The sequence below is a fragment of the Notolepis coatsorum genome, assembly GCF_963971535.1.
Source record: "Notolepis coatsorum genome assembly, chromosome: 1".
NCBI lineage: Eukaryota > Metazoa > Chordata > Actinopteri > Aulopiformes > Paralepididae > Notolepis > Notolepis coatsorum.
Genome location: NC_140165.1, coordinates 142,383,926 through 142,410,027, shown reverse-complemented (window position 1 = coordinate 142,410,027; position 26,102 = coordinate 142,383,926). Strand labels below are relative to the sequence as shown.

The 26,102-nt window shown below is 42.8% G+C and overlaps 1 protein-coding gene across 1 annotated transcript in view; it reads left to right on the top strand.

Moving 5' to 3' along the window:
- The window catches only part of iqgap2 (IQ motif containing GTPase activating protein 2), a 152,343-nt gene that overhangs the window by 100,918 nt on the left and 25,323 nt on the right, over positions 1-26,102 (top strand). Inside the window, exons 18-28 of the mRNA XM_084315885.1 lie at positions 10,834-10,976; positions 11,506-11,676; positions 12,524-12,607; positions 12,897-12,968; positions 13,088-13,157; positions 18,032-18,240; positions 20,801-20,953; positions 21,570-21,733; positions 22,200-22,424; positions 23,303-23,443; positions 25,521-25,605. Coding sequence (XP_084172011.1) covers positions 10,834-10,976; positions 11,506-11,676; positions 12,524-12,607; positions 12,897-12,968; positions 13,088-13,157; positions 18,032-18,240; positions 20,801-20,953; positions 21,570-21,733; positions 22,200-22,424; positions 23,303-23,443; positions 25,521-25,605 — 1,517 coding nt within the window. The remainder of the gene's footprint in view (positions 1-10,833; positions 10,977-11,505; positions 11,677-12,523; positions 12,608-12,896; positions 12,969-13,087; positions 13,158-18,031; positions 18,241-20,800; positions 20,954-21,569; positions 21,734-22,199; positions 22,425-23,302; positions 23,444-25,520; positions 25,606-26,102) is intronic.

Here is a 26,102-nt window from a genome sequence, read left to right as displayed (position 1 = left end):
TCCAGGCAACAGGCCCCAAGAGCAGAACTCGACCTGTGCCCGGAGCACTGCGGACTAGACAGGCACCTAAAGGGTCTACTGCAAGAACAGTATCCCGGCAGAAGGGGTGTTCGGTATGCTGTGCACCATGTCACAACCTCCACAAACCCGACCCCGCCAATTCCAGCGGGTTCGAGGTTCAAAGAAGAGGCTGACACAATTGACACAATTCAACCCGAGAGTCGACTCTGCTACCGACACACCGGGGAACCAACCACCCCCCTATGTTTAGTTTAACAGGAGGCGGTTGTTCCCTTAACCCACAAAGAAAACTCAGAAACACAGGCTATACAAGCAGTACAAGTGTTTCAGTTTTCAAAGGGTTAACCCAGGCCAACAGGTCAACGAGAACGAGTTCGGACCTGGGCCCGGCGGACCGGGACCTACACAGGGATGCCTAGAGGAGTTGACAGCCCCCTCTCATCCCTGTCCTAGCAGGGAGGGAGGGGTGAAACAAATGGAGAAGGACCAAGCCCCCTAACACAGCGCAAGGTACAACACAGTATGGACCAAGCATGTCACTGTTAAGGGAAACTCGTGGTGGCATACATATGACACACACATCCACGACATCAATCCCCGCGACGCCGGGCCCGACCCGGCATTTTCCCCCCGGAAAAGCACAAAGTCCTTCGGGGTACCAGCAGATTTGCGCCCCTGCGGGCAAACGGGTTAAACTGATCTGGTCCGGCGCGACCAGAACCAGTCCCGTGTCCTAGTCACGCCGACATCCCCAGTCCTAAGAGGGGGGTAGGTATGTGTCTCGATCCAAAACATCACAGAGTGCACTGCTCCTGGTGGCCCACCTCATGGGCGTGAGATGCCTCCGCCAATGTTTTGATCTACTCCGTCATCTCCCCCCGGAGTCTAACCTAGTGCACTGGCGCTCGGTAGAGATAAAAATCTCCTTCCCAGCCGCCCGCATAGAAAACGCCGTTTCTATGAATTGGGCAACCAAGGCGCGCCAGCCATAAAGTGGTTCCACATGGAAATCACCCAGGGCCAGCGCTATACGCACGTCGAGAACCCGAAACACATCGATGGCGAATTCTAATAAGAAAGGCCTTGCTAAGTCATACATAATAGCGACCAAACAATTTTCAGAGAAAACTGCACTACTCCCTAAGCAAGAGCACAACCCCAGCAGTAGCTGAGGGTTTACACCGTATCCCCAAAAATATAGTGAATCAACACACGTTTTGGAAACAAAATCATATTTGAGGGGGGGGGGGGGGGGGGGGGGCAAACCACCTGATACAACGGCAAAAGAAAAACAGAGCCGTGACACCAGGTGCATGGCGCGCCAGATGAAGCACATAACCCGTAGAGTAAAGCTGTACATCATGCACGCCAGCCACAGCCGATAACCTCGTTTGAAAACAGGTTTTATCCACGGCTCTGCTTATGTGTGAAAACTTGCCACTCGTCATTTTTTCCATTACCCTTAAGCAAAGAAAAAATAACAAGCTAAGAGAGGGACTCAAGCCCTTGATCATATGCCACTATGTACAGCGCCGTAGGTTAACACCTAGCCAGTTGTGGACTCAAGCCACGTTGTCTAAACGTTACATGAACACACACACAACTTCTCATCATACAACAAAAAACCCCAGTAAATTTTTACTCACGTAAAAATAACGCTGTTTTTAGGTAGAGAGAAAGACATAAGCCTTGGCCAAATGCTAGAACCCAAGCTATACAAAATAGCGACCAAGACAATTTTCACACAGCACACGTCGTATCTCCAAATGCAGTGAAGTAACATAATGCTTTGTTAAACAAAGACATCGTTATTAACCAAAAAACATTCGGGAGGGGGAGGAAGGAAGAGTGGGGCAATGTCCTACGGACACCTACCCAGGGGTGTAGCTCCAGATTCTGGGCCCCATGAAAGAATGTATTTGTAGGCCCCCAGTGAATGCGAGCGTGCGTAAGCACGCAAGCGAAAATCTTTTTGGCCATTTTTTTATTGATGAAAACGCATAATATGGTTTTTACCTATACATTCAGATCAGCAGTTCAGCACCTGCACTGTTGGTGGGTGAGCCTAGTAAAGGATGTCGCATTGCGTTCATCTTCAATGAATGGACAAATGCAATAGTCTACCAAAGCCCCCCCTCTCTCTCTATATATCTCACACACACACACACACAGACACACACACACACACACACACACACACACACACACACACACACACACACACACACACACACACACACACACACACACACACACACACACACACACACACACTTCAGAAACAAACATAGTATCAATGGGTCTCATTCTCGAACGAAGTTACGACAAAATATTTCGTCTTAGCCAGATTTCGGCCTATTTAAGACATATTAGGGCTGGGAGTGGGAATTTTCCTGAGATCTTATTTGAGAGCAGATCTAAGAGTGCTGAGGAGCACACTTAAATAGGCTCTCAGCCCACGATCAAATCTCATGATTGATTGACTAATTTAAAATTGTATTATAACTTGACAGACTGTGTTCTCATAGTGATTCCTTCATGTTAACGCTACAGGCCTCCTTGGAATTAATTACTTGATCATAATTAAAATAAATATGACAATATTTGTACGATAAGAAATTACGCATTTGATGTCGGAAAAATAAATAATATGGATTCATCTGATCACAGGGCAGCTGGATTAACCATATCTGAACCAGCTATTTTGGACAAATGTATAATTACTTTAATTACTCAGATATTCAAACACAATTATGCAATTATTGTGAAATGATTGAAAATAATAATAATTTAATGCCTTCTGTGGAATTTGCATTTCTTATTTGTTACACATCTGTTTTAATGATTAATTATATACATTTGAAAGAATGCAGGTCAACGCCGTTTCTATGAATTGGGCAACCAAGGCGCGCCAGCCATAAAGTGGTTCCACATGGAAATCACCCAGGGCCAGCGCTATACGCACGTCGAGAACCCGAAACACATCGATGGCGAATTCTAATAAGAAACACCAGACAACGTTTCCTCCATACTGTGTGGGACGAGCAGCAGGAAGCCGGCCTATAAGACACAGACACGGGTCTCATATGACGTGTCTGAGGGTAAACCCTGTCAATTCTGCTCTTTACATAAGAGGGGAAGACAGAAGTTCCCCCAGAGAGACCTCTACATGAGTAGCAATTGAAAAAGATATATGTAATAATAGGGCCAAGTGACCAACGACCCAATACACACTTTAATAGAGAGCAGAAAAGAAACAGTTTTCGAATGCATCGCATCATCCAACTTTGACAATGACAGCGGTCTGCAGCACAGAGCCTGAAAAACTCATGGATGTCTCATGGCCAATAGGAAAAACGCGCCCAGTGACGTATTCCATGGCCGGGGGAAATCCTGTGACCCACCCATCCTAATATGGAGTGGAACCAGGGAACCCCCCCTTCCCCCTCCATGTGACGTGCTGACCCCTCAGCCGACAGGGAGACTGACAGGCAGGAGGTCCAACCTCCTGGCCAATCAGTAAAGGGGGGAGGGGTTTATTAGTCCACCCCTTATGACCCCTCACCCCTGATACGATGCAACAACAAAGCAGAGCCATGACACCAGTCGTAGCACGCTACATGAAAGCGCATATACCTGTTAGGGTAATAGCTTCACATTCTGCACGCCAGCCACAGACGAAAAATGGGCTTTATACACGGCTTCAGGCTCATGTGCGAAACTTGCCACCTGAATTTTTACACCTTTACCCTAAAGTAAAGAAAAAACACAGACCAAAGAGAGGGGCCAAAGGCCTTGGTACAAGAGCTATACATGTAAACTTCTGTAGGCAAACACCCAACCCAGTTGTGGACTCAATGCCACGTTTACTTAAACGTAAAAACACGATACGCACAACCCTCTTTACACAATAAAAACTGCAAAAGTTCACTCTCACTACTGCAAGAGGTACGCCGTCTTTATGACGAGAGAATACATAAGTCCTCGACCAAGTGCTAGCTACAGGCCTTGCTAAGTCATACATAATAGCGACCAAACAATTTTCAGAGAAAACTGCACTACTCCCTAAGCAAGAGCACAACCCCAGCAGTAGCTGAGGGTTTACACCGTATCCCCAAAAATATAGTGAATCAACACACGTTTTGGAAACAAAATCATATTTGGGGGGGGGGGGGGGGGGGCAAACCACCTGATACAACGGCAAAAGAAAAACAGAGCCGTGACACCAGGTGCATGGCGCGCCAGATGAAGCACATAACCCGTAGAGTAAAGCTGTACATCATGCACGCCAGCCACAGCCGATAACCTCGTTTGAAAACAGGTTTTATCCACGGCTCTGCTTATGTGTGAAAACTTGCCACTCGTCATTTTTTCCATTACCCTTAAGCAAAGAAAAAATAACAAGCTAAGAGAGGGACTCAAGCCCTTGATCATATGCCACTATGTACAGCGCCGTAGGTTAACACCCAGCCAGTTGTGGACTCAAGCCACGTTGTCTAAACGTTACATGAACACACACACAACTTCTCATCATACAACAAAAAAAAACAGTAAATTTTTACTCACGTAAAAATAACGCTGTTTTTAGGTAGAGAGAAAGACATAAGCCTTGGCCAAATGCTAGAACCCAAGCTATACAAAATAGCGACCAAGACAATTTTCACACAGCACACGTCGTATCTCCAAATGCAGTGAAGTAACATAATGCTTTGTTAAACAAAGACATCGTTATTAACCAAAAAACATTCGGGAGGGGGAGGAAGGAAGAGTGGGGCAATGTCCTACGGACACCTACCCAGGGGTGTAGCTCCAGATTCTGGGCCCCATGAAAGAATGTATTTGTAGGCCCCCAGTGAATGCGAGCGTGCGTAAGCACGCAAGCGAAAATCTTTTTGGCCATTTTTTTATTGATGAAAACGCATAATATGGTTTTTACCTATACATTCAGATCAGCAGTTCAGCACCTGCACTGTTGGTGGGTGAGCCTAGTAAAGGATGTCGCATTGCGTTCATCTTCAATGAATGGACAAATGCAATAGTCTACCAAAGCCCCCCCTCTCTCTCTATATATCTCACACACACACACACACAGACACACACACACACACACACACACACACACACACACACACACACACACACACACACACACACACACACACACACACACACACACACACACACACACACACACACACACACACACACTTCAGAAACAAACATAGTATCAATGGGTCTCATTCTCGAACGAAGTTACGACAAAATATTTCGTCTTAGCCAGATTTCGGCCTATTTAAGACATATTAGGGCTGGGAGTGGGAATTTTCCTGAGATCTTATTTGAGAGCAGATCTAAGAGTGCTGAGGAGCACACTTAAATAGGCTCTCAGCCCACGATCAAATCTCATGATTGATTGACTAATTTAAAATTGTATTATAACTTGACAGACTGTGTTCTCATAGTGATTCCTTCATGTTAACGCTACAGGCCTCCTTGGAATTAATTACTTGATCATAATTAAAATAAATATGACAATATTTGTACGATAAGAAATTACGCATTTGATGTCGGAAAAATAAATAATATGGATTCATCTGATCACAGGGCAGCTGGATTAACCATATCTGAACCAGCTATTTTGGACAAATGTATAATTACTTTAATTACTCAGATATTCAAACACAATTATGCAATTATTGTGAAATGATTGAAAATAATAATAATTTAATGCCTTCTGTGGAATTTGCATTTCTTATTTGTTACACATCTGTTTTAATGATTAATTATATACATTTGAAAGAATGCAGGTCAACATGCAATGTATCCCATTGATTGGTATACAATGGGACAGAGCTTTGTTTGATTGATTGAAAACTTTATTAACAGATTGCAGAATGGGTACAGTACAGTACAGCTCAATTACATAAGGGGATGCAGACCAGAGAAAGAATTTCGTCTTGTTTACATCAGGGTCCCCCATTTTCAATTCATCATAACATATATGACACACACGACACAGATAGACAGTACTGCTACATCTATACATTTATGACATACCAGATTTGCAAATACAGTACTGTTTGTGATACAAAAAGAGTCCAGAAAAGAGAGTACATTTGACGTAGAAACTGTTGGAGGAGGTTGGGTAGGAGGGGTGGTAGACTTACACTGTACAAGCAAAACTGTACATTGGAATATTGACAAAACCATACTTGGGCATTTACTGTACATTGGAGGGGGTTGATATAGCTATAAACCTGCATTCCTTCGAATATATCATTATCAATTAAACTTATATTGAAATACACTATATAGCCTATACACCAACACTGAAATGACAGTGGATAAATAAATAAGAACTAAAGCTAATCGGTGGAAATAGACTGCATTAATATTCCATAACAAGTCTTGTGTGCGCCTACGAATGAACAGTAGCCTATAGGCTTAATTATGGAATAATAAGCCATACTGCGTTCATTCATTACGCCCGCCGGCCCGTAGGCTATATTATATGTCATTCATTCATTCATATACAGTACTGCGCGCACGTGTGTGTGTGCGCGCACGCTGCGGCAGGTGTGTACCGCGAGCTGTATATGATGCCAATACATTAATCGAATCTAGTTTTGATGGGCGCAAGCGTGATTATAAAACCTAGCCGCATTTCTCGGAGACGCTCTCTGATTGGCACTGACTGACGCTAGGTTTCGTAATCACGCGGCTCTCAAAGCACTTCCGCCATTCCATTTCACACAGCTGCGTCACCAGTTGCTTTATAAGGACTGTCGGGGGCGTGGTTTGTATGCAAATGAGCTGAACGGGAACGCGCTTTGGAGTTTACGACAGAATGCCATTCTCCAAGCAGATATCAGATCATATAATTTCTGCGACCGTTTCAGCCATTAAGACATATCTCCAGCACGTTCAGGACTCAGAGTGTACTTGTCATAGATTATGTCTCAGTGGTTCCAAGATAAGTCTTCCAGAATATATCTTTGAAAAATCTTCGGGAATGAGACCCAATGAGAGCATCAATAATACACCTGAGTGATGTCCAGTAAAAAAAATAAAAAATAAAAAATTTGGGCCCCCCCCCCCCAGTGCTGGGCCCTTGGAATCATCCTAAGCTACCCCCCCCCCCCAGCTACGCCCCTGCACCTACCTGCACCTCGTACGCAGGACGAAATGGCCGCAAACACAGGTTGGTCTACCACGTTGATGAGGCCTCTCGCTGGCTGGGCCAGAAGCGGCGACATCTTCTGCCAGAGATGACGCCGTAGTCAGAGTGCCAGGGCCCGCTACCTCCTCACGGCTAGCGCCAATGGTTGTAGCACAAGCTAACAGCTAACTCCAGGATGATTGATAGCATCAAGCTAACGTTTCTAGCCGAGCGAAGCCGCCAGCTAACGACTTAGCCTAACAGCTAACTGGCTAACAGTTAGCTTTTACCGGCTATCGATAGCCACCAGCTAACGCAGTAGCAAGCTAAGCAGCTACTACTGAAGCTGTATAACCTGAGAAATAGCGATACAGGCCAACACTACAGCCAGTCGCTGTCTCTTCCTCTTTTTATCCAAAAGAAAAAAGGGAAAAAGGCAACACGTCCCTCTCACCGAACAGTGTTTACCAGACACAGCGACATCGGCAGTAAGCCCCGTTGTACGCGGGCTGCAGCCGACTTGAGCTCGGAGATATTCTCATAATGAAACACCAAGCTTGCATCCTTCGTGCCGGGTGTTTTCGTCTTGAAAAGCGGGGCCAGCGCGGTGGCAGAGGGTATCCGTTTTTCAGAGACCCGGGGAATTGAACCGCAGACTCGGAATCACGGCCCCAGGAAAACAAAGCTACGACTTCACTGAGGAGGAGCACTGTGTTATCGTGGGGCATCAAACTAGAACCCCCTCCACGCCGCTATGAGAGGCAACGAAGGGATTCTAGCCTGGAGCCGACCTTACGCAAGCTGCACAGTTGTCCCCTCACAACTGAAACACCTGAGGCTCACGTCGCAAAAACATCACCTGCCCAGAGAGGCCGACCGCCTCCCCAGGCACAGTATCCACCTGCAGAGCCGGAGACAATGTCGGCGGGGATTGCTCAGCGACGCGCGCCCCAATGCGAAGCGCCGGTGGAGGTCAGAACGATCATCATCTTCTAGACTCTCCGTTGGTGAAGACATTATCGCTTTATTTTCTCGAAAAATAGTGAGAGAGAAAAAACAAAGATACAATGTCAACGCAGCTCCTTTACTAACTACTGTAACTACTTTTAGCACTAAACTAAAGTGGTGTATACGCAAAACTTCTCGTGGTGAAAGTAGGCAAGGAGCTGATTGTGTGGCCACGACCCCGCTTATGTAGGAGCGGATGTGGGTGTGGCCAGGCGGAGGTGAATAGGGGTGTGTACATGTGAACGTTTTTTCATTATTAGAATGGATAAAGGGATAGTTCCAATAGAGCAGAGCGTAAAGCTATACAATCTATAACTGTTTGACTCTTAACTACTGAAACCTGCAGGTACTCTGGTGCACCTTGCACAAGGACTCACACATCACCCATTAATTTATTAGCATTTTAAATCTTATTTGTATTATGCACATTTTATGTCTACTGATAATCCGCTTACTCTTGTCTATTTATACCAGGATAAGACTCCGTATGGAGTATTGCACATTGTAGATTGTAGGGCTGTCCCCAACTAAGGATTTGGATAGTCGACTGTGATTGGCAGAAATTTGCCGATAGCCAACTATGAAAAAAAGAAATTATTTTGAAAAAAATAAAAGTATAATTTAAAAATACAATTATTATAAATTTTTTTTTATCATTCCATTTGGGCTGTGGGGGTGCTTAATGTCTGATGGAAGGCTTCTTGTCCTCTGCAAAAGCATGCAATTGGTCCACTGATGGATACATCTTGATATTTGTCTAGTCTAGTGTGTTCATTAGATGGGTGAAATCCTCTTTCAGTGCCTCTGTGCCTGTTTTCTTAGGCAGTTAGCCTCTGGTATGCGTGCCATTAGCGTTAGCCACGCTTCTAGGCCTCTTTTATTTTGGAAAGAGTGATAAAAAAATAATATATATATATATATATATATATATATATATATATATATATATATATATATATATTCTTTTTTTTTTTGTATTCGACTAAGAGGTTGGCAGTCGACTACGGCTCTTTTCGATCGATTAGTCGACATTTCGACTAATAGGGGTCAGCCCTAGTAGATTGTAAGACTTAGGTTAGCTATATATATTTGTACATGGGGTTGGCTTAGAATATGGTCTATTATACCCGGGGGGCTGTACATATGCATGTGTTGTGTTATTATTACAGATTGAGTATACATTATGTCTCACCTGTCTAGCATATATTTATTTTTATTTAATATTTTACCTTGTTCTGTATTATCCATCACCTCTTTTATTTATATTTTATGTTCTATTAAGCTACAACGTCCCTCATATGGGACGTTTTTCGGACTTTTTGCAATCTTTGCAGTCTGAGAACTCTGTTACTGATTGTTCCAAATCGACTCGTTAATGTTGCTTTCTTTGTTTTCTTAATTCAAGTTTGTTCTCTGTCTTTTTCTTGCTCTCACTCCACTCTGCTTACTCGCTCTGCTCCACTTGCTCTGCTTCACACGTGTGATTTTTTTCCTGTAGCCTTTGTTTGCGAAGACGCTCTCTGATTGGCTAGCCCGTGTACAGCGAAGACCCTCTCTGATTGGTTTAGCTCCGAAGGGTCTCTTCCGCCTTGTACATAATATTCTCTGCTTCGAAGTGGTTATGCTTCGGCCCTCTTTCGAAGGCCCTCTTTTACCCTAACCCTAACTCTAAGCATAACCCACTTCGAAAGAGGGCCAAAGCATAACCACTTCGAAGCAGAGAATATATGTACAATTCGGACATTTCTATATCAGAGCCCTTCGGAGCTAAACCAATCAGAGAGGGTCTTCGCTGTACGCAGGCTAGCCAATCAGAGAGCGTCTTCGCAAACAAAGGCTATGGAAAAAAATCATGCGCTTCACACCCTGCTATCAACTCAGCTGAGTCCCATATGGCAATTAGACTGCCTGTCTTAAAGGGGCAGTGCCAATAGGCCACTCTGCTACAATACATACAGTATACAGTCTCACCTGTTCACTCACACAAAGATCCAGTTGCAGATCAGATATTTTTCTATTTCCTCTATATCTTGTTCTTTATTCTCATATTATATATATATATATATATATATATATATATATATATATATATATATATATATATATATATATATATATATATATATATATATTTTTTTTTTTTTTTTAATGTACACGTTATTCCTATTATCCTGCCTGTATCTCTCCTCTCCTCCTGTTGCTGCTATGACACCTGCATTTCCCCAGAATAAAGGTCTATCTATCTTATCTTATTACAATCCCTATTATATCCTTATCCTTAACATAACAGCCTCCTCTCGACATAACATTGCCATCCCTAGTGTATCCCTATCCTTAACATAATAGCATTAGCCTCCCATCTAGAAGAAGTCAACTTTATTGGCAATTTGCTCAAGGCAATTGAAATGAGTCAGAGCAGTTTGGTGGTTCAGTGCTTTGCTCAAGGGCGCTTTGGCAGAGATGGCGGGGCACCATAGATACCATACCAGCCACCCTCCAGTTGCTACAGTGGCTTACAACTGGCATGCACCCTCCTGTAGGTGCTGGGGCTCGAACCAGTGACCTTATGGTTACCTCCAAGCCATGATCCCCTGCCACCCCATGATGAGTGGACATTGCGGTAACGTTGTTGTTCTGTCTCCCAGGCAACAGTGAGAGTGTGTGGGTGACGCATCGCCTCAAGGACACATATGACTACTACTACAATGTAGAGACTGGAGAGGGAACCTGGGCGCTACCAGAGGGATTTGAGCCCAACAGCAGACACCTCAGTAAAGAGGAAATCCAGGTAACCGCACTAGCCTTAAAGGAACACGGCAACATTTTGGGAAATTGGCTTACCGTCTTCTCCAGAGAGAGACAAGAAGACAGATACCAGTTTCCTCTCTGTGCATTCAGTAGAAGGCTATCTGGCTGCATGTTAGCCTAGCTTACCACAATGAATGGAAGCGGGCATGTACGGGTAGCCTACACATTGTCCAACTCTTATCTTCTTGTCTCTCTCTGGAGAAGACGGTAAGCAAATTTCCCAAAATGTTGGCGTGTTCCTTTAACATTCATGTGGTCTCATGTCACCATACAGTACCTCCAAAGCAAGATGTCTAAGTAGTAAGGCTGCCCCATAATGTGACGGATAGATGTAGTGATTTATCACTACATGGAGTGACTAGATTTATCACAGGATTTAATGACTAATGGATATTTCTTAGATTTAAAAAAGGACACCATTAATGTGAGGAACAACGCCATCAAATGTTCTACAAGATAGACCAACAAAATTAACATAAAACTAAAACATAAATGCTATATCCTTTCAGAATGTGGTCAGCAGCGTGACTTGGGAGTACAACAGGGCCCAGTTATGGTTGGCCAACGAGGCCCTGGTGACCCTGCTGCAGGCCAGAGTCAGAGGTTACCTGGTCCGGAAAGCCCACGCCCAGAGACTGGAGTATCTACGGCAACAAGAACCAAATGTGGTCAAGCTGCAGGTACGGTATGGTACAGTACAACTACAGAGCGATGACAGGCACGTTTAGTACCTTTTGTAATAAGGCTGCTCGATTATGGTCAAAATCATAACTGCAATTTTTCTTTATTGATATTGAAATCACAATTATTAAACATGATTACTCATTGATTTGAGAACATCATATGACAACGACTGAATTAGTTTGACCTTTCTTCTCGACCAAAAGCTGTCTTTCTGTCATCTTCTAGAAGTTACCAAAGTCGTTTAAAAATAACTGGAGAAATGCGCCGTGGCTCCCTCCTCCCTCTCAACACAAGCTGATACTACTGTTTGGGCTTGAGGGGGGGAGGGGCAGAGCGCACCTCTGTAGAGGATGGGTGTGCTGCATTTATAACACAAGACAAAATAAGAGCAACAGGGCATGTGGCACAATAATAGTTTTATCTCGATTATCTTGTTTTCATGATTGTGGGAAGCCAAAATCATAACCATCGTAATCGACCCAGCCCTACTTTGTAATATCTGACCAGGGACTACTCTGGCACATTGTACATGCAAGGTCGCTGTGGAAAAAACTAACTACAGCGGTAGTACAGTATACAGTATAGCAAATGGAACGTCAAGAGCAGCGTTCTGCCAAAAATATGTGCACGCTCGCTTCTTTATTCTTTGTTTATATTTTTTTCTTTACAGAGAAGATCTTGTCAGCTATCTTGTAAACAACAAACATGTGAAGGAACAACTCGTAGGCCCACATCCAAGCTAACCAACCACTAATGTAAATGCCTCTGCAAAGTACAAGTGTTTTTGCATATTTAAGACAAAAAGGAAGATTTCAGGTGTTTCTGTTGTCATTTTCTTGACAGGCTTGCTGGAAGGGGTGTAAACAGAGGAAGCTGTATAAAGACAGGATGAATGTGCTGCAGAACAGTGTTACTTCTGTCATCAAGGTGAGCAGTCATATCTTCAGTAGTCTCTCTAGATGGGAAATGTATGACGAGCATGTGGACAATATGGATGTGGAGTTCTCGCACCCCAAATGAGGTGTATATTCTACTGTTGCTAATGGGTATCAACCAGAATTTAAAGCGCATTTAGGTGCACTGTAAAGAGTTCATGCAACCCATTGTATGGGCCCACAAATTCAATTCAAATGTGCCTGGTGCAGCACAGGAATAACCTATCCAAATGTGTAAAATGGGTTTTAAATTCAACACTGACACTACATTCTCTGTTCAGATCCAATCCGTGGTGAAAATGTGGAGAGCCAAGCGGAAATACAATCAGAGGTTGCAGTACTTCAAAGAACATGTGAGTAATGCGGTTTACGCTACATTACTAAGTAGAGACCCGTGATCTTTCCCTTTATCTACAGGTGGCATACCGTCGGGTTTATTCATGTTGTATGGAAATCTTCTCTGTCTGTGCAGGAGAAAGAAATAGTGAAGATTCAGGCTTTTCTGAAGGCCAATAAAGCCAGAGATGACTACAGGACACTGAGTGAGTTAACACACACACACACACACACACACACACACACACACACACACACACACACACACACACACACACACACACACACACACACACACACACACACACACACACACACACACACACACACACACACACACACACACACACACACACACACACACACACACACACACACACACACACACACACACACACACACACACACTCTCCTTATAAAAGATAGACATGTAAGGAAATATATAATATTGAACCTAACACTCAGGGTAAGCCATGGAAATCCAACGGTTGTGTAGGTGGACGTATATTTGTTCACAATTAACTGGACACAGGTCTGGAAGCTATCTGTACAATCTGTGATCCAAATGTAAACAAAAAGGTAGCCCCACCACCAAAAAACAAGAACAGAACAGTTTTTTTCTGGGTGTTCAGTAAATAAAATGTTGTTTACATCTGGCATAAAATAGATGTACAGTATGTATTAAAGTGTATGATCCAGTATTTTATGATTAAAAAAACAATATATTAAAGCAGTGTTTCTCAACTGGTGGGTCGTGACCCAAAAGTGGGTCGTGGGGCCATTTTGAGTGGGTCACGGATGTGTGTTTAAAAGAAAAAGAAAAAAAGTTTAAAATTAAAAAAAAAATTATAATTTTTTTTTTTGCACTACCTATCTTTGTGAAAGTGGCTTCTCAGACAGGGCGGCTAGGTGGTGCAGTGGGCAAGGCGCTCACCACCAATGCAGAAGACGCTGGGTTCGAGCCCAGCTCTCCGCATTGCTATCAGCTTGGCTGGTCGTTCATACTAATACAATTGGCAGTATTAGGGGGTGGGAAACTGATGGGTGGGGATCAGACGTTGTGGACAGCGACTCCTACAGGTCGGTTGGTGCGCCTGCGCAGCAGAATCAGGAAGCGACGGGGGCGGCGTGCCCTCCAAACGCAGACCCCCGATGCTGAGAGATCGCGCTGTGCAGGTGAAAAGATGCGACGGCTGCTTCCTCGAGTACTGGAGGGGACACGTGATGTAAGGCTTCGTCCACATTGCAGCCGGCTTGTGGGAGGCATGGCCTAACAGCGTTCGAGACAGGGGAGGGTAGAATTGGATGATACGAAATTGGGATGGGAGAAAAATAGAAAATGGGAGAAAAAGGTAGATAAAAAAAAAAAAGTGGCTTCTCAGCTCTGGTCCAGCTGAAGACAAAGCAGAGGAAAATATTGGACATTGAGCATGACCTCAGAGTTGCTTTGTCTACCATCACCCCAGACTTTGAGACTCTTGTCAGGAGCAAACAATATCCCCAGTTATCCCATTCGTTCCCTGGGATGTTAAGCTAAGAAATCTGCTAAGAAGGATATATTATTTATTATTATTATTATTATTTTATTTCATTGTGTTTTTATCCCTAGTTGCACTTTTGTTGCAACCCCAGTTATCCCATTAGTGCCCGCAAACTTACTGTAGGTCTGTTATGTTAAGCTAAGAAGTCTGCTAAGAAGCATAATTATTTATTATTATTATTATTATTATTTTATTTCATTGGGTTTTTAGACCTAGTTGCACTTTTGTTGCAACCCCAGTTATTCCATTAGTTCCCCCAAACTTAGGTCTGTTATGTTAAGCTAAGAAGTCTGCTAAGAAGCATAATTATTTATTATTATTATTATTATTATTATTATTATTATTATTATTATTATTATTATTATTATTATTATTATTATTATTATTATTATTATTATTATTATTATTATTATTATTATTTTATTTCATTGGGTTTTTAGCCGTAGTTGCACTTTTGTTGCAACCCCAGTTATCCCATTAGTTCCCCCAAACTTAGGTTTGTTATGTTAAGCTAAGAAATCTGCTAAGAAGCATATATTATTTATTATTTATTACCCCAGACTTTGAGACTCTTGTCAGGAGCAAACAATATCCCCAGTTATCCCATTCGTTCCCTGGGATGTTAAGCTAAGAAGTCTGCTAAGAAGGATATATTATTTATTATTATTTTATTTCATTGTGTTTTTAGCCCTAGTTGCACTTTTGTTGCACTTTTTTGTGTTTATTTCATGTTTTTAACAGTGCATGAAATATTGTGTATTACTGCAAACAATTTTTTTATATATAAATCATAGGGGTTAAAAAATTTGGGTCGCGACTTTAATGACTAAGGAAAATGTTGGGTCCCGAGTAGGGCTGGGCGATATGGCCTAAATATGATATCACGATATTTTCTGACCTTTCGGCGATACACGATACGCATCACGATGTTTTTCTTTTTTTCCCCAAACAATTCATTATGAGGCTTACCAAGACAGTATTTGAGTTTGAGTTTGTAAGACAAAATAAAATACCCATGCATTTAGCATTTTTATATTATATATTAGATTTAGATTATTGGATTATTAGATTATATATTGCATATATTTAGCAATGAGATATTATATGATTTAGATATGAAATATGATGAATTGAAAATGGGGGACCCTGATGTAAACAAGACGAAAGTCTTTCTCTGGGCCCCGTTCCCCGTACCTGGATAACTGAGTTAGCCGGATAACTTTCGGTTAAGTCTGACTTAAGCCGGACTTTCCGGCTCCCCGTACCTGGATTGTCCAAATCACCATGACAACAGATCCAAAAGTTTGAGCCTGGTCGAAAGCAGGGTTTAAGTTCAAGTTAGCCGGATGAAGCACAGCCACGCCCCCGCAAAGAAAGTGACAGCGCGTTTCCTGAAATTATTCCCACAGTCTAGGATCTGCTTTATACCATTCTGAATTACGTTTTTGTGCTCCATTCTTCCAGAGGGGGCTTTTGAAATGTAAAATAGACCCAAAATGCTGATACTAAATTCACTTTGTCCTAAATAATGCACGTTATATATACCGTGGCGCTCGCTCGGTGCGATGTACACATTATGTGGTTATTCTAACAACGCGCAGCATTGCAAATGTGAATCCTGCGGGGATATTTTTAATGATTGAAACCTATCGCTCGTTTGGCTCTGATTCCTTTCATATTCTCCGCTGTGGATGTTTAATGGAGCGCCTGGATTGTGTTTCATTCAAGCATAAAATTGAAGTGTCTATGCGTGGATTGTGGATCTTGTCTCGTTCATTAATGTATAAACAATGAATTTATCCCATCTGGCACAGTGGCTCAGCGGTAGTGCTCAATCCTGGCAACCCAGCGACCGGTGTTCGAAACCCCGTGTTTCCAATATAATTTTTTTGAATATAATATTAATGATTATACGCCAAAGTAGCCTAGTTTCAAGTTAAAATATTATAAATCTACATGCATTGAGGATGTCATTCTTTATATAGCTCTCAACGTGCACCAAATTGAATTATTCCTACATCGCAAAAGGAAGGGGGAGACTAGGTTTCGAACCCCGGTCGTCTGCGTGAAAGTCAAAAGAAGAACCCGTTACACCACAGTGGAGATAAGTAAAAGATCGACTATACATCAATCAATGGGAAGAGAGCCGTATCGTTATTTTGTATAACAGTTTAACTAATTATTTTCGCTAGCAAGATCTCATTTGATTATTCAATCCAGCAGGCAAGTTTAAAGAAATATAATCTGATTGATTGAGGTAATGAGGGACTTAAAATTAGCCTATAGATAACGCATTTAACTTGTCGGCGAGGCGATTGAGCCGTACTGCAATATGTTACTAAAGTTTTAAATCAATTAATCAATCAATGCCGCTAGAGAATCAGGATCTCTGCTCTCGACACTTGCTGCCTTCTCGGCTGAGGCGGGCACGCGCACTTATCCTGGGTCTCAAGTCTGGCTTGAGTTAACGAGACTGAATCCACCTTCGAGGAACAGGAAAATCCCGGCTTCAAACATCGGGTTAACTGAATCTGGATAATGACATCTTGATCGACTTAGTTGAACCAGGTACGGGGAACGGGGCCCTGGTCTGCATCCTCCAGTCCACTGTTGACTGTTGTTGTATTGAGCTGTACTGTATTGTACCCATGCTGCAATCTGTTAATAACGTTCTCATTAATTCAGTCGGCAAACAGAATCATTTTGATTGACAGTCGCGTCTGCCAATTACGTCACATCGCTTGCACCCGCCCTGCTGTTCTTAGCACCAATCGGCAAGCGCGTATTCATTTTTTACTTCCGCCATTGGAGAGCTCAATGACAATAACAATGGCAGCGGTAGCTCGCCGCGGCCGACGTTTAGCTTTTAGCTCCACAGAAGGACTAAACGACTGGAGGCATAATGATTTTACTGCAACGGATGTTATAATAAAAGCCTTTCCATACATCTGTCTGATTGAAAACTTTATTAACAGACCGCAGAATGGGCACAACTGAGTCAGCACGGGCTGAGATATGAACGACTAACGCTTGCTATATCTAGGTCGACCTCGGTCGTTGCTATGTAAATACGCTGATGTTATTGAAAGTGTAACTATATAGCGTTAATGCCACAAAACGAATGCCTTTGTTATCATAAGTAGTAACTTTTGATGCAGTAGTGTGTGTGTGGGGCGGCGCTGTTCAAAAGTGTCAACGTGTGGACCAGATTGACGCGACACAAGCCTCTTGGTCAAAACATCACGATATCCACGATACGTTTAAAAAGTGTATCGTTAATGAACTGTACCCGATATTTATATAATATCGTCATATCGCCCAGCCCTAGTCCCGAGGCTAGACCAGTTGAGAACCACTGTATTAAAGCATCTTATTCTTTTTGTCTATATGTCAGTCTTTTATAAAATATATGTATCCCTCGTTTCTGCATTGGGGCTTTAACCACAGTGGGAAAATTGGCAAAACGGACACTACATTATCATACAGAGGCAACCTCACCCTATGAATCCTAGACTACTGACCAGAGCATGTCTTGACAGCTGGGGCCCAGGACCCTCCTCTATCAGTGGTGCGTAAGTTTGTCCACCTGCTGGAGCAGAGCAGCCTGGACCTACAGGAGGAGCAGGAAGTGACCCGGCTCAGGGAGGAAGTGGTCACCAAGATCCGGTCCAATCAGCAGATGGAGAAGGATCTGAACCTGATGGACATAAAGATCGGCCTGTTGGTGAAAAACAGGATCACACTGCAGGTTTAGAACCCTTATATTACTAACCCTAATTTAGCCCTTATATTACTGCTGAAACACACTCTCACCCTGCAGGTTTAGAACCCTTATATTACTAACCCTTAGCCCTTATATTACTAACCCTAACCCTTATATTACTGCTAAAACACACTATCACCCCGCAGGTTTAGAACCCTTATATTACTAACTCTTACCCTTATATTACTGCTGAAACACACTATCACCCCGCAGGTTTAGAACCCTTATATTTACTAACCCTAACCCTGATATTACTGCTGAAACACACTATCACCCCGCAGGTTTAGAACCCTTATATTTACTAACCCTAACCCTGATATTACTGCTGAAACACACTCACCCTGCAGGTTTAGAACCCTTATATTACTAACCCTTACCCTATATTACTGCTGAAACACACTGGACACGTTGCAGTGCTTCTGAGGGGTAGGGATACAATCCACGTCAAGGCTAGACAATAGTGGTGTGGAATAGTGGAGCAAAATACTGTAATAAATAGTGTAAGTGGTGCAAAATACACTGAGAGACGACACTGGGAGATTAACTTGCACCGCCCCCAGAATGTAATAAATAACCCTTGGTTTGGTGTTTTTGCTCTAGCACCAACATGTGCCTTGCGTGCGGCCATTCTGCCTCCACTCCGTGTGTTCCAGGAGTTACTCTCTAAGCCTTGGTGCATTGGATGCGTTATTTTTAAACCTAGCCGCATTTTTCGGAGACGCTCTCTGATTGGCCACTGACTGACGCTCTCTGATTGGCCACTGACATGTTTGCCCAATCGCGTGACGAGCTGTGTCTTTGCCCATTTCCGCGTCAAACAGCCTGCATACTACCTGGCGTAGTTTGCTCTAAGACAAACTCTAACCTTAACCAACTTCGAACAAGTGCCTAAGCTTAACCGTCGAAAGAACTTGCCGTCACGCTCTAAGACAAACTCTAACCTTAACCAACTCCGAAAGAGTGCCTAAGCTTAACCAGTGTAGAAACAGGCGTCGGCCAATCAGAGAGCGTCTCCGAGAAATGCGGCTATGCGCATTGGACACTACACTTTCTCTACCGCTGCACACAGTAGTAGCATTCAGAATGAAAGTGTATACTGTTAACACTTTGAGTGCCAGGGACGCGTTTTGTCATTAGTTCATGCCGCCAGTTGAGTGCCGGCAACGCTATATAGCGTTTGTTTGTCGTATTTCTTTTTATTAGCGATTTTAATTCATATTTCATCAATCGAGCCTCACGCTAGTGTTGCAGACTCTCTCTGAGCTCAATTGGGAAAATACCGCCCCCTATCGTCTCTCCCTGTGTAACTGCACCCCATTTGTTTAGACTGATGGGGGGGGGGGGGGGGGGGGGCAGTCCAGCCTCCTCATGTTACTCTCCGGCGAGGCATCTGAAGAGATCCAAGTCTTCGCCGACCCTCAGAACAGCATGGATTATGTATTTCCAGCACCCAACGCTGAATCAATAAACACGATCGATATTTGGAATGGCGATCAGGAATTGGAATAATCTTTTTGGATAACATCTGAACTGAGGTAAGGAATCTATTTTACCAGTCTTAGGGTAATCAGAGCTTTTTTCACAGATATATCAACGTGTGCCCTGTGTGTGTGTGTGTGTGTGTGTGTGTGTGTGTGTGTGTGTGTGTGTGTGTGTGTGTGTGTGCTTGCTGATCAGGAAATGAGAGAATATGCTTTTCAGATCGCTTCTATAGCGTGCATAAGTACACATATACTATCGATAATCTAGCGTTTATTTGAAAACGATTCATAAATAGGCCAAAAAATTTCAACGTTTTTGTGTATGCCAGAATATTCCAGTAAAGGGCGATTATCACGGAATCTATATATTTTCCTGAAAAACGAGGGCTTTTCAAAATGCTATAAAACGGAAATGAACCGATTAAAAAACAATCCGTCTCGACAATGTTGACTGCAAACAAGTCATTGATAAACGACGGGCAGATTAGACACATAGCCATAATTTAAGACAGAGATTATGCGTTCACAACGCTATCATTGAAGTGGGTGGCGGCATTCAACCATGTTTTGACCATGTTATGGCCGGTAATCAAAGTGTTAATGTCTCGTCTATTATTATGTCTTGGACACTCCCTTTGCTCTGTACATGGTGCTCTATTTGTCGAATACCATAATGTGTCAGTACTCTAAACCAATACTGGCATTGACTGGGTAAGTAAAGCAAAGTGATCCTCATTCTTCTAAAAGAAAGGCACTCAAAATTTATCTTTTGCGTACTTGCTACTTGCTAATATGCAAGTTTGACTTCACTGTTACAGTGCAAGAGTGATGCATAGATTATTGTGTACTTTGCTGATATCACAGATTCAACAATGCACTGTTGTTAGGGGTGTAACAATCTCAATACAGAATTGCAAATGTATACGTTTTACGTTCAATACAGTTTAGCGAAATGTAAAACCTTTGATGATTCTTCTCTCATTTTCTTAATGTATAATAAAGAATCTAATCGAATTGTGACCCAGCCTGCCTTAGACTGATTGGACCTGTGTCTCTCTCTACAGGATGTGGTCTCCCACAGTAAGAAGATGAAGAACAAGAAGAGCAAGGGCAGCAAAGAGGAGCTGGTGGCAGCAGGCCGGCACGGCATCAAGGGCCTCAGTAAAGGGAAGAGAAGGAAGCTAGAGGCCTACCAGCACCTCTTCTACCTGCTACAGGTGACACGCACACACACACACACACACACACACACGCACGCACGCACGCACGCACACACACACACACACACTGTAGCACCCACTCCCCACACTTTATATTTATTGATGAAGGATTGCACTACAACTCGTACACCTTACTGTAAATTGTACCTAAATTGTACCTCATCCCATTTCTGCTTTGCACTATATAGTACTGTACATTAGTACACTGCATAGTATTGTATATTATATGGTAACTCAGTTACGTCTATTCTGCATCGAACATTGTACATATGTCTATACTGAACACTGTGACCTCATTTTCTACTTCTAAATTACATGCTATACTATGTTATTTGATACTATCTTGTCTAGCACAGTCTCTGGAGCGTAACAGTAAGAAGCATTTTGTATGAAAGTATTCTGTACTTCTGTATGACAACTATTAAAGAAACTTGAAACTTGAAACACACACACATACACAAAACATCAAGATACGTCTACATCTTTTATACTAATTAAGTAAGTAAATGTTTCTATCCCTCCATCCCCCTTCAACTACCTCTGTACTCTGTAACACACACACATACACGCACGCACGCACGGACACCGTAACATGTCCTCTCTCCTCCCTCAGACCAATCCTTCCTACCTGGCCAAGCTGATCTTCCAGATGCCTCAGAACAAGTCTACTAAGTTCATGGACACAGTGATCTTCACCCTGTATAACTACGCCTCCAACCAGAGAGAAGAATACCTGCTGCTCAAGCTCTTCAAGACGGCCCTTGAGGAGGAGATCAAGTGAGGACGACCTCTCTGATTTCTACCTATATCTGTTGAGAGAGATGAGATAGGCCTGTTGTGTGTTGACCTCACGGTATTAAAGCTATAGATGGCTATAGATAGCTTTTAGAGAGGTGCGGAATAAAAGTATTGAACCCCCCCCCCCCCAAAAGAAAAGTTTAATTAAAAGTAAAAAAAAAAAAAAACATTTTGTTGTTTGCATGTATCCCCTCTCTACTTCCCATTTCCCCCACTTGGAATGGTGATATTTTTGAAAGGTTGAAATGTTTCAGGAGGGAAGGATGAGTGCTAACAGAAAGCCATCCCCCATCTGTTTTCAGATATATTTCAAAAATAGAATTTTTATTAAGTTTGATTGAAAATGTGACTATGGGACTATGATAAACTTGATGTTAATCATACTTTTGGAAAACATACTTTTTGGAGACTACTTCTTTGACGCCTTGACCTCTCTGGCCCTCAGTTCGAAGGTGGACCAGATCCAGGACATCGTGACGGGAAACCCCACCGTCATCAAGATGGTAGTGAGTTTCAACCGAGGGGCCCGGGGCCACAACACTCTGAGGCAGCTGCTGGCCCCTGTGGTGAAGGAGATCATTGAGAACAAGAGTCTGGGCATCAACACCAACCCTGTGGATGTGTACAAGGCCTGGGTCAACCAGCTGGAGACGGCCACCGGAGAGGCTAGGTACGGACTAAGAGATGGGTGAAAATTATATCACACAAGCCAGTGCCCTTGTTGAACCTGGTCTTTCTCTCCCCTCAGTAAACTGCCCTATGAGGTGACTTCTGAACCTGGTCTTTCTCTCCCCTCAGTAAACTGCCCTATGAGGTGACTCTTGAACCTGGTCTTTCTCTCCCCTCAGTAAACTGCCCTATGAGGTGACTCCTGAACCTGGTCTTTCTCTCCCCTCAGTAAACTGCCCTATGAGGTGACTTCTGAACCTGGTCTTTCTCTCCCCTCAGTAAACTGCCCTATGAGGTGACTCCTGAACCTGGTCTTTCTCTCCCCTCAGTAAACTGCCCTATGAGGTGACTCCTGAACCTGGTCTTTCTCTCCCCTCAGTAAACTGCCCTATGAGGTGACTCCTGAACCTGGTCTTTCTCTCCCCTCAGTAAACTGCCCTATGAGGTGACTCCTGAACCTGGTCTTTCTCTCCCCTCAGTAAACTGCCCTATGAGGTGACTCCTGAACCTGGTCTTTCTCTCCCCTCAGTAAACTGCCCTATGAGGTGACTCCTGAACCTGGTCTTTCTCTCTCCTCAGTAAACTGCCCTATGAGGTGACTCCTGAACCTGGTCTTTCTCTCCCCTCAGTAAACTGCCCTATGAGGTGACTCCTGAACCTGGTCTTTATCTCTCCTCAGTAAACTGCCCTATGAGGTGACTTCTGAACCTGGTCTTTCTCTCCCCTCAGTAAACTGCCCTATGAGGTGACTCCTGAACCTGGTCTTTCTCTCCCCTCAGTAAACTGCCCTATGAGGTGACTCCTGAACCTGGTCTTTCTCTCCCCTCAGTAAACTGCCCTATGAGGTGACTCCTGAACCTGGTCTTTCTCTCCCCTCAGTAAACTGCCCTATGAGGTGACTCCTGAACAGGCCATGTCGCATGAGGAAGTACGCAACAGGCTGGAGGCGTCCAGTCAGGCCCTGCGGTCGGCCACAGATAAAGTGCTGGCTTCCATTGTGTCCTCGCTGGATAACATCCCGTAAGTCAGGTGGTCCGTTTAACGTCAAGTGAAAATACACACGTCCTTCCTTCCTTTCCCCCCTGCTGACGTATATACTGTAGCTTATCACACACCAGACCAGTAGAAGCTCTGTTTGTTATCATATTCTTTAGAGTGATAAAGGTCCACTATGCAGTTTCAACGGAGAGGGGATTGTTTACATTTGCACAGCCTGAAACTAGTTTACAAATTATATTTTCTATAAATGGAATTCTTACGATTATTCTACTTTGCCATCATAAATAAAAGAATATATATATCTTGAGGCACTGTGAACAAAAACGTAAGCATAGAATATCTTTGTAAACTAAATGGGCCTGGACTTTGTTAAAGGCAACAGTGAAACAATGACTTTTCAGCTAGCTTTCTAGCTTCAAACAGGGAACCCTCTTTCCTCTGAGGACAGTTTGTTTATCAGTTATTGACAGGCCTCCACCACACTGCTTTTAGATTCATTCATTCATTCAATCTTTATTTAATCTTGAAAGATCATTGAGAGCAAGCTCTGATTTACAATGACAAATACAGCACATAATGAATACAACAACAGACACAGAAAAGTCAATCAATTAAACATTTTAAAATAATTAAAAAAAACTGCAGACTGTGGTGAAATGGTTGGTTATTAAAGATTTAAACTGACCAATGGATACGAATGTATTTAAAAGTGCATTGCAAGATGTTCCATGTGTCGGGAGCACAGAAGCTAAAAGCAGATTTTCCTAATTCAGTGCAAACTCTGGGAACCTTAAGTGTAAGCCGAGCGCAGGTGATAAGGTCCAGAGTTCCAGTCCAGCAATGAAGTGATGTAGGTTGGGAGATCATAAGAAATGGATGCCAGTGCAAGTCACATCTCAGGACCACCCAACCCTATCATACAGGATACAATGATGGGTACCATAGCTGTCACCATGATAGATCTAAGGGCAGAATGATATGCAAGATACAAGATATACAAGAGTCCAAAGAGTGGAACCAGCAGCATGTCTATAAACTACATCTCCATAATCCAAAACAGACAGAAAATCAGCTTCAACGACCCTCCTTCTGCTAAACATAGGAAAACTGGTTTTCTTTCTGCAGAAAAGGCCAACCTTCTGTTGCACTTTACCTGCAAGGTTATCTACATGGCATTTATTTGTAAATGTAGCCAGATGCCAAGAATCGATAGATACATATTCTTTAACTCTCAACTAGATAGCTTGCCGTTAGACTGTTGGTGTTGATACAAGAGGCTGAGTAGCATGAGACTAGAAGTTATCTAACTAATGGATCTCTCTCTGAAATAATAGAGCCATAGATTAAAAAAAGAAAGAAGTGTTTCTACAGTATCCATGGCTCTTGTGTTGCAGGATAGCCTACATTCCACTAGATGGCAATGTTGTTTGCTTGTGCTCATAAGGAATAAGCATATTAAGTGTATTCCTCTCGCTGTGTTCTGCTTGACGAGACTTTGGTTCCCTCAATATTTGCCTTCTTTTTAAATGCCCCCAGTTGACTTGCATCATACAACCCTGAACATCTTCATTGTCATTGTGAATGTTTTCTTGTTCATTCCCGTCATGGTTGCATCATATTTGTTCAATGTTAAAGCGGCACTTTACCAAAAAACAATGCTGATTTATTTTGCACATAATCTCACACACATCCAAAAACATTTACATTTAGTTTGACAGTTATTGAGAGTAAATGAGTTTAATTATGGCCACCAGTGATGTCATCGGGGACATTGGATCATTTTGTTTTGTTAATTATAGCTCAGTGAAATTATATTGCCATTTTATTTCATCTACATCATTTCATGGAGCTGTAATGAACACAACACGAGGATTTAGAGTGTCCCCTGATCACCGGTGGCCATATTCAAACTCATTTACTCTCGATAACTGTCAAACTAAATGAATGCGTGTGAAACTGTTTCGATTTTTTGGATGTGCGTGTGAGATTACGTGCAAAATAAATCAGCATTGTTTTTTGATAAAGTGACCCTTTTAATGTTGTGCATGTTGTGTGTGGCGTGTTCTTGTCCCACCATGGTGCTTTGTTCTGCATGTAGTTATGGCATGAGATACATTGCAAAAGTCCTGAAGAACAGCCTTCATGACAAGTTCCCCGACGCCACGGAGGATGAGCTGCTGAAGGTAGAGGGCTTTCATGTGTCTTTTTCTTTGACTCTCACTCATTTACCTCAGTGACCTCCTCTTCCTAATACACTGTGGGTCTATTGAACGGTCGGATGGACCTATTATGTATTGATTGTGACGCGCGTTAAGCACATTCTGTATAGTTTCATCACAATACGATATAGTCAATTGAGTACCTTGTGGACGGGGACCCATATGAGTCCGTTTGACATTTTCAGTGGAACAATGTTTTCAAACTTTATTATCTAGAGATGGTAAGTTAGAGTGTTGTGTTCACTCATAGTTCAAGATAATAGAGGCTGAGTACTTTCTGGTGATGTATCACAGGGGTTCCCAAACGTTTCAGGCCGCGACCCAAAAATAACGGTGTCAGAGAGCCGCGACCCCCACTATTATAGGAGGCAAAAAAAGAAATTAATATATATATATATATTTTTTTTTTTTTTTTTTTTTTTTAATAAATGGAAATGTATGGTTGAAACATGCACACGTTC